General features: G+C 43.4%; 1 protein-coding gene and 1 long non-coding RNA gene across 3 annotated transcripts in view; one reads left to right on the top strand and one right to left on the bottom strand.

The window, feature by feature from the left end:
* Positions 1-2537, top strand: part of LOC138861027 (uncharacterized) — a 7119-nt gene extending 4582 nt beyond the window's left edge. The window contains exons 2-4 of the mRNA XM_070119700.1: positions 112-319; positions 1723-1815; positions 2411-2537. Of these exons, the coding sequence (XP_069975801.1) occupies positions 112-319; positions 1723-1815; positions 2411-2468 (359 nt within the window). The 3' untranslated portion in view covers positions 2469-2537. The remainder of the gene's footprint in view (positions 1-111; positions 320-1722; positions 1816-2410) is intronic.
* A 296-nt stretch (positions 2538-2833) lies between these two features.
* The window catches only part of LOC138861026 (uncharacterized), a 7370-nt gene continuing 203 nt past the window's right edge, over positions 2834-10000 (bottom strand). The window contains exons 1-3 of one of the 2 annotated variants that reach the window (XR_011398443.1): positions 9390-9854; positions 3278-4022; positions 2834-2848 (exon numbers count right to left, since the gene is read on the bottom strand). This is a non-coding gene — a long non-coding RNA (uncharacterized lncRNA). Of the gene's footprint in view, positions 2849-3277; positions 4023-9389 lie in introns of those variants that run through there. The other variant, XR_011398442.1, reaches the window with a different exon arrangement.

Here is a 10000-nt window from a genome sequence, read left to right as displayed (position 1 = left end):
ACAAAAAGGAAAGAAAAAAAAATCGAACAAACGAAAGAATTGGGGAAATTACGTAGGTAATTTCATGGCAGAACAAACTTTCAAGGCCAAACCTCTATTATATAAACATAGGACAACACAGCGGGAACCTCACCAGCGCTGACGAGCAGGCTGAAAACCGCGCACAGTTCGGAATCAAGATGAAACTCGCTCTTTTCACCGCAGTTATATTAGCAGTTTTCATCCACTCTGTTTTCGGGGATACACGCTATCCTCTCCCGGTTCTGGTCCGCAAGCGACGTCAACACTCCGTCTCCGGGGGTGTGTCGGCTGGTTCAAGGTGCGTCGGGGAAAGAGCATTGGTGAGATTGTTTGGCTTTTTTCTGAGAATTTACGAAGTTTAGGTCTGTGGTGGTGTGTTTAGGTCGTAGGTACAGGCAAGAAGTTTTTCGTTGTTTTTAGTTTTATAGTTACGATGATGATGATGCCAATAGTAATAAAAGTAACAATCATGATTATCATATTCTTAATCTTCCGCATCACCATCATTATCAGCATGGCAATACTAATTAAGGCAGCCGCACTACATATGCCGTGGAAAGTATAATAGAATTATTGACTAGTGTTCGTACATGTCGGGGAAGTTAATAAAATCAAAATACTATTATTGGAAAAAGGCGTCACCAAAGAATCGATGAAAACTAACCATACAGCCTTGAGGATATTTAATTAATGATCATTTTTATTAAATAAACTTGTCTCGCAAATGAATAATAATAAAGTTATTTAATTATCAAAATAGATAAAACAATATTTAAAGCTATTAGAAGCTAAGAAATCCAATTTTCAAATTAGTCTCGCCATGGCTTCCGTGTGTGCAGGGTGTCGTATAAAACCATACCAAGTTATAAGATTATTATTTGTACGATGAGGCTTTGACGTGAACGCGGAGTTGAACCCGAAGTGCCCTGAGACCGGCCGCCGTCGCTCGAGGAAGAGTCTTCCCGACGCCCTCCTGCCGGGGATTCTGCTTCCCTGGGCGGGCGTTGGGGGCGGCAGCCACGTGACTTCATCGGTGCCGTGATTGCAGCAGTGGAAAATTTGGTCAGTATTCCCTCAGCGATCGTGTGAATGTCACCTTTTAATATTATTCTTATTTATTCTGATTATTAAATAAGTTATTATTCATTTGCGAGACAAGTTTATTTAATAAGAAATGATCATTAATTAAATATCTTCAGGGCTGTATGGTTAGTTTTTATCCATTCTTTGGTGATGCCTTTTTCCAAATTGCGGGGACCTCACTGGTAATTCTTTAATTCAAATTCAGAGGTTGCCTTTCGAAGAGTCCACAAACCTCGATGTCCCGAATCGTCCCGAAGGACTGAGAGCTTACTGGAAAGTACGGCGAAATACTCCTAGGAAAGGGGGTCCGGGGGCTTGTTGTAAATGTTGTAAAAAGAAGAAGATGAAGATGAAGAAAAAACAAACTTAAACGAATGGTCAGAACTACTGGATAAAGTTGAAGGAAAAAAAAATACTGGGAGAGAACGTTATGCAATAAAATAAGTTGGATATAGATGACTATTTGTTTGTAATGTACTTATAGTTCTCTCTCTCTCTCTCTCCCTCTCCCTCTTTCTCACATACACACACAGAGAGAGACAGGCAGACAGACACAGACAGACAGAGTGATATATACATCCAACCACAGATGCCAGCCTTTCCCTTCGTCCATTCCAGCGGCACCGTGGTGGACGTGTCCTACGGTTTCTCTCCCAACGACAGGTGGACCTTCAGCGGAGGAGCAAGTCACACCATCGGCGGCGGAACAAAGTCTGTGATGATTTTGTGATCGTCTGTTTGTCTGTTGCTTTTAGGAGAGTTATTGGTGTTATGGCCATGGCGGTTGTGATGCATGGCGATTTATTCATGGTGCTGTGTAGTTTTATTCGTTGTGTTACGTAAAGTCCCATAAATTCGTGTTGTATAGAATTCTAGTGTTGATATGAATGGCCAGAGGCATTAATGGTAATCGAGACATAAAAGAATTGGTTGCAATTATAATCATTTTTATCATTGTAGGTATGACTATTAATATATATTATCCCAGGTATTAAATTGTAATATTGTTATTGTATTATTAAACTTTCTATTGTATTACTGCTACCACCACCACCACCATAACCGTCACCGTCACCATCGCCATCCTCATCATCATCCTTCTACTCCTCTTCATCATCATCATCATCTTTCTCTTCTTCTTCTTCGTCTCCTTTTTCTTTTTCTTTTTCTTTCTTCTTCTTCTTCTTCTTCTTCTTCTTCTTCTTCCTCTTCCTCTTCACTACCACCACCTTCACAGGACATCTGCCTAATCCCATCACATCCATAACTCAACTGATGTTGTACAGTTTACCCATTTCTTCAACAGTTATAATGTAGGAGCAACAATCAGATTTCGCCGTGATGCAAAAATGGACGATCAGTGAAAAGCCAATGCTGAGAAGTTGAAGAAATTCTTTGGAAATCGCTCGGAATTAAATCAGGTTATCTATTAAGTGCGTTTTATTATCCTTCATTTTCGTACTGTATTGGTGTCTTACAAACGCAGACACATGCAAGCAAATCAACACGCATAAACATAAACACCCGCATGTTTATGCACACACACACACACACACACACACACACACACACACACACACACACACACACACACACGCGCGCGCACACACACACGTTAGATGGCGAGCTCAGAACATCAAATAGACAACCAAAATGTCTTGACTACCTTGTTGAAGAGCAGTGATGGAGTGCGGCTGTCTTCAGGGCGAGGTGATGCTCCTTGGTAAGACGTCTGCCTGACATACTGTACAGCGGCCCATGAACGGGTGTGAATCACGTGTTAGCATATGCTTATTTGTGTGCAAAGATACGTGTGTTACAGATATGGCAGATTGTGTAATTCACGTAGAATATGATATTAGATACATTGAGTAATATTAGCATGCGTATTTCAGTAATTAATATTCAGATTTAGATGGGTTTCATTGCGTTTTAAGATGATGGACCCCATCATAATCAGACTTTTAAAATAGTGTAGATGAAAACCGGAGGAAAGTACATAAGAAGAAACATAACATCAAAAGACGTAAGCAACATGACACAAATGTTATATTGAGCAGTATCTGATATCCGTATCGAGATCTGTTACTTATATGAGTGCTAACGGAAGCCAAGAGCGCTACATTCTCGGCGCTCAGAACGACAGTAAACGTGCGGCGCTGAAGGGAACCACCTTCAGGCAGCGGCAGAGAGTGCGAGAGAGCGAGCGGCGCTGAGGGAGGAGCGTCCATCGTCAGGCGGCGCTGGAATTGGGTGGTCTTCAGGTGGCAATCGGAATCTGATTAGGCAACTCGCAAACTGCAAATGAATACCTATAACTGACAATTAAACACAACATGCACGAAAGAAATATATTTAATGCACAAAGAAATGAAGCAAGATTGAATATCTAATGTAAATTGAGAAATATTTAAAGAAAAGCTGAATATTAATCGCCATTTTCAAATCTGACAAACTTTGACACTGGTCTTGGGTGCGGGGAGGTGAGGAGAGGCTGAGGACACGCACAGGTGAGGCAGCGAGCAGACCTTCGCTGCACGGCTGACGAGGCGAATTCGAGCAGCGAGCTGACCTTCGCTGCACGGCTGACGGGGCGAATTAGGGCGCCGCGCGGTGAGCAAGGTCATGGCGCCACTGGTTAGCGTCGCCTGCATGGCCGTGGCTGCGTGGAAGAAACTGCATGGCGGGGAAGTCGGCTCGGGGGAGAGGTGTTTTGGGTGGCCAACGCCCTTGCTGATCAGAGGCCCAGCTGGGGTCGTTCGGAACTTCTCTCAGCGTTGGCGGCAGCAGAGCGTGATTCACCCTGTGGAGTTCCTCAGCTAGGTTGGCAGCGCCGGGGATTCGACCCTGGGGACGCCTCGGCAGGAATGCTGACGCACAGTTTGACGAGGTCTTGCGTGCTCAGCAGAGTGGTGTTGCTGCGGAGTAACAAGGAGAAAAAATAGAACATTAGAAGATGCACATGACTGAGGGAAGTTTGAAGTGGAGGCTGGCAAGGTTTCGTCCTTGAGAAGGTCGCTTGCTTGCGGAAAGGACTTTAAATCCCTTTGTACGTTTTGTTCCAGCTCGCCGGCTTCGTATGCTAATTGACAACCACCAAGAACACTCTGAGGAACTACGCGATAACGAGTTAATTACCTGTGAGAATTTTTGTGGTGGTAACAGTGTACACATTGTTGATTGACTCAGCTATAGAAACTGTATATATAGAAACGACACAGATTATACAACTAATCTCCCGACAAGACATTCATTTGGATTACATGATACAAGCCGCAGTTCGATATCTTATCTTGGGGGAATACAGTGTTAATTGTTAATTTTTTTTCGTCACAATAGATACTGACTCAATTTTGATTATTGATTTATTTGGTATAAATTTCAGCTGGACAATGCTCGCATTTGTGATTTATGATGATAGGGAATGATGATCGCTACATAATGAAAGGTGAAACTTTAATTTTCTGTTGTCAAGTAATCCGATGTTATACACGCATTTTAGTAACTTTAGATCGGTCACATTCCGGAAATCCTTCAGACTATCTGGATCATTATTTATGAGAATCATTATCCTACATTTGTAAATTTTGTTTATACACATGTCCCATAACGTCCGTTCTCCCTCATTTGGTCTCTATACTTTCATATTTTCTAAGTATTTCTCTCTTGTATATACTAAAACTTCCCCTAAGTATTTGAGGGGAATATAAATTCTAATACAGCCTCTCTTATTTCCTCCTGACTACGTGTATTTTCCAAATGAATACCTTATATACATCTCTTGACTTTCCAGTGTGTTGACTCATTCCACACGTGCCTCAACCCGTCCGGCTTTCACTACAACCTCGACATACGCAGAGTTCAAATTCTTCAAATATTCAAACACCTCCATCCACCTAATCCGTTGACTTTCCAGCGAACTTTTCAGTGGTGTTTCAATACTGTTGACTTTACTCACAAACTTCCCTGACATTCTTCCAGTAATAATGATGATTATAATCATAATCGTCATAATAAGGAAGGGAACAATAACAATAACAGTAATATTGACAGCAACAAAAACACAATAACAATGATAATAATTAGGATGATAATGAGGAGGGCAGTAACTGCCTTAACAAATATGTGTTAATGTGAGTTCTGGGCTAATTATAATTATAATAGTGGTGATGAGAGTGATGATACTTAATGACAAAGATAACTAGAATAATTAGAACAACGTTAAACGCTTTTCGATGAGACAATGAAAATGCTGATGATGATACAGTATAGTATGATAATATCAATGAATTTCAATAGTATTTCTAACACTCATAATGGAATGCTAAGAAGAAAAATTCTAATGATAACCAGTGATAATGCTAATAATGATATAAGTAATAATGACAATAATGATAAAAACAGTGATAATGATAACAGCAACAGGATAATAATAATAATAGGATGACTAACAGTAGCAATGATGGAAATTGAACTCACTGGAAGTTTGGCACCACTGCAGGAACCATGTGGTAGTCTTGAGAATACGTATCAAGCTCCTTTCAGGGCTGTTATCCGGATTGTCCTTGGTCTCAATCTCCGTCTCCTCCCCCCCCCGGCAACAACGGGTGTGTGTATGAATTATGATATATGTAATTTATACATTTTTTTCTCTCCCTGTTTATTCTATATATATATATATATATATATATATATATATATATATATATATATATATATATACATACATATATATACATCATTGTTCTCAATGATGTAACGATAAATTATTTTTATCATTCATTACATTATCATTTATTCATTTATTATAATAATTATATGACATTATATTTTCACATTATCACAGTTATCATTGAAGCTTCTGCCATTTTCTCTTTTTTTTAGGTTTCTGCGGCAGGCTGTCCTGTGCCGCTCTATTATTTTCCTTATTTTGTTTTATGTTTTTCCACAGTTTGTCCTGCTCGGCGGCGGATTATATCGGTGGGAACTGAAGGGGATCCAGCTCGAATGTCGGAGGATGGCTGCCCTATCCAGCGGGGGCATCCTCCTTTGCCTTCTCACGGTAGACTGCGCGAGGGACCCCGGTGTGGTTCTTCTTTTTCCCTGCGGCGGCATTTTACAGAATTATTCTTTATTGAACAGCGTCTAGGGCACATACAAAGGTTTCAATGTCTATCTCTTTCCCTGTGACTGAAAATCCTTATGGCCCGACACTAACATACACCCCGTAGTGAAGACAGAAAGCTCCGAACTGATAGTCGGTAAATCCGACAATGCGCCGTTGGTTTGTTGCGATATCCAGAGGTCTTGTGATTCGCTTCCCCTCTGCGGCCTTTCGTTAAATCCGTTAAACTTCTGCCCTGAATCCCTCAATGTGTTATGCTTCACCCACCACCCAGAAGCACTTCGAAAACGTGTCGATCTTCACCTCAACGGAGTGCTTGCGGCAAATATCTGTGAGGCGCCGACCACCCTTTCCAAGCACTAGGGCGATCGATTCTTCGAGGTAGGGGACCAAATGGCACAGTTCGGTGATGCCCTCGCTGGTCCCCTCCTGCTGCTCGTCGTCGGCCGTCGGATCCCCATCGCAGCTGGGCACGTGTTCGTCGGCCAGCTGAAGGGATTCTTTTTGGTGTTGGAGGGGGGTGGAAGCAGGCGGGAGGGGGGGTGAGGACAGGGATGCTGATGGTGCTTCTGCCGTTGGCGAAGACTCTTCTTCTGCCGATGGCGAAGATGCTTCTTCTGCCGATGGCGAAGATGCTTCTTCTGCCGATGGCGAAGATGCTTCTTCTGCCGATGGCGAAGATGCTTCTTCTGCCGATGGCGAAGATGCTTCTTCTGCCGATGGCGAAGATGCTTCTTCTGCCGATGGCGAAGATGCTTCTTCTGCCGATGGCGAAGATGCTTCTTCTGCCGATGGCGAAGATGCTTCTTCTGCCGATGGCGAAGATGCTTCTTCTGCCGATGGCGAAGATGCTTCTTCTGCCGATGGCGAAGATGCTTCTTCTGCCGATGGCGAAGATGCTTCTTCTGCCGATGGCGAAGATGCTTCTTCTGCCGATGGCGAAGATTCTTCTTCTGCCGATGGCGAAGATGCTTCTTCTGCCGATGGCGAAGATGCTTCTTCTGCCGATGGCGAAGATGCTTCTTCTGCCGATGGCGAAGATGCTTCTTCTGCCGATGGCGAAGATGCTTCTTCTGCCGATGGCGAAGACTCTTCTTCTGCCGATGGCGAAGATGCTTCTTCTGCCGATGGCGAAGATGCTTCTTCTGCCGATGGCGAAGATGCTTCTTCTGCCGATGGCGAAGATGCTTCTTCTGCCGATGGCGAAGATGCTTCTTCTGCCGATGGCGAAGATGCTTCTTCTGCCGATGGCGAAGATGCTTCTTCTGCCGATGGCGAAGATGCTTCTTCTGCCGATGGCGAAGATGCTTCTTCTGCCGATGGCGAAGATTCTCCGTCGACCATCAGTGGATCCCCCTCGCTGCTGGATCCGCCTTGCTGATTCCGTTTATTACATTTTTTAATGATAAAGGCTAGACAAAATAAAAGTACTATAATGCCAAATGGCGTTATAACAAATATTTTTTACTCCAATTTCAAGCTATCAATGTACCATGCCTACAAATGCCGAATTATTTCTCGATTGCAAATCAGTTAGTATTTCCCAATATAATCGGGAATAAACCAGGGGGAGTCTTGCACGAGGCAGTTTATCTGCGGGGGTTTGTGGAAAGATAACACGGAAGCCCTCGCCAATAGATCTTGTATTTTAGCCTCTTGCCGTGTGCGTGCCAGTTCGTACTGGTGTTTATTTTAATTCATGACATAATATATGGCAACACATATGGTCATAACCGACATAAAAAACACTTTTGTGTTCATTAAATTTTATTTCTCAAGACTAGCATGCACATCCCTTCTAGTAACGAAGTTAATCATGAAAATCATCATAATTAGCAGAATTGTATCAGAAATCATCATAATCATCCCATAAACACGAAAAAGCGGGGTAGGCGAGTCGAAGGGGAGGAGGGGGGGAGGGTAGGCGAATCGAAGGGGGGGAGGGTAGGCGAACCGAAGGAGAGAAGAGCGGTTAAACAATAGGAAGGGGGAGGAGGGGGGAGGGCGAGGGGGGGGGCATCGTGGGAAGGATGCATGCCGAACTGCATGTAAATAATCTCAAAATAAAGAAAGAGGAAAAGGGAGGAACAGAGAGAAACAAAAAACACGCGAGAAAAACAAACAAACAAATTGTAGGTTGACACAGGACTACATTTTATGTATAAGTAAATAAAAAAGAGAGAAAGGAAGAAGTGAATAGAAGAAAAGGAGAAAAGAAGAAATAAACAAAAAGACAAAAGGCGAAGCAAAATCGATAGATCCTAACCTAACCAAACCAAACCAAACCTAACCTTGCCTAGCCTAGCCTAGCCTAACCTAACCTAACCTAACCTAACGTCTCAAATATGATCACAGATTCAAAAGAAAAATTGACCTATAATGTGCAAACAGCATTAGGGTAAGCGAATCGAAGGGAGGAGGAGAAGGACGGTTAAAGTAGGGGGAGGAGGGGGGGGGCATCGTGGGAGGGAGGAGGAAGGGGGGGGACGTAGGTGGCACGCAACGGAAATAAACAAACCGGACTGCATGTAATACAAACCTAAAGATAAAGAAAGAGGAAAAGGGAAGAACAGAGAGAAACAACAACAACAAAAAAACGAGGCAAACAAATAAAAAACATGTGGCCGTGACGAAACAGATGGAACAAGAATGAAACAACACGAGAAATCGAGAAACTATAACCAAAGACACGGCATCAAAATGAAAAAAACAACAAGTAATGCACAACGGAAGGAAAACGAATTCGGACTAACATAAGGGAAGGAGGGGGGGGGGGGAGGCGAATCGAAGGGGGGGAGGGGGGGAGGGTAGGCGAACCGAAGGGGAGAATAGCGGTTAAACGATAGGAAGGGGGAGGAGGGGGGAGGGCGAAGGGGGGGCATCGTGGGAAGGATGGGGGACGTTGGTTGCATGCATCGAAAGTAAACATACCGGACTACATGCAAATTCAAACCTCAAAATAAAGAGAAACGAAAAACACCCGAAAAAACAAACCAACACAAATTGTAGGTTGACAGGCCTACATTTTAATTATAGAGCGGAGGAGAGGGAGGGCGGGTTTTGTTGGTTTATATCGAATAAAGACGAATTTCACATAACCTATTTACCCATCTACAACTTGGTGAATCTGCCTCAAAATCAAGCGAACTAGAAAACTAACCTTACTTATATTCCACCTTCTCCTTCTCAGCCTCGTCTAGAAGCTCCGTTTGCGGCTGTGAGTTGTTCGGCCGACGGCTGATTCCTCGCCGCTCGGGCCGTTGTCCTGGAGAACACTCTGGGCGAAGCGAGGCACGTTCCCGAGATGTCAGGAGTGTTGGGCGAGCATGAATGTGCTCCCGTTGTAAGCAGGATCTGTGTTTCAAGAGGGAGTGCGTGTGCGCGTGTGTGTCCTGAGGGCGTGTGTGTTAGTCTGTAATTTTGGGCAAAATAATTCATGTGTGATTGAAGAGAGAGAGAGAGAGAGAGGGAGCTAATAAGCGTCATCACACGTTTAGCCAATGAGAGTGCGCTATGAGTTGTCGGATATAGCTCGATACATAATTTATACTCGCTTTCCTCGTAACTATAAACAAAACAATATTTCTCTCTTTCATTTACGATAATGATGCACAGCCATTGTTGCAAAATAGGGACGGGAATATAGAGGGTGCAGTAATGACCTGAGAGAGAGAGAGAGAGAGAGAGAGAGAGAGAGAGAGAGAGAGAGAGAGAGAGAGAGAGAGAGAGAGAGAGAGAGAGAGAGAGAGAGAGAGAGAGAGAGGAAGAAAG

Source organism: Penaeus vannamei, unplaced genomic scaffold, assembly GCF_042767895.1.
Source record: "Penaeus vannamei isolate JL-2024 unplaced genomic scaffold, ASM4276789v1 unanchor552, whole genome shotgun sequence".
NCBI classification, from domain to species: domain Eukaryota; kingdom Metazoa; phylum Arthropoda; class Malacostraca; order Decapoda; family Penaeidae; genus Penaeus; species Penaeus vannamei.
The sequence above is the reverse complement of the archived record's forward strand: the minus strand, read 5'-3'. Positions and strand labels throughout refer to the sequence as shown.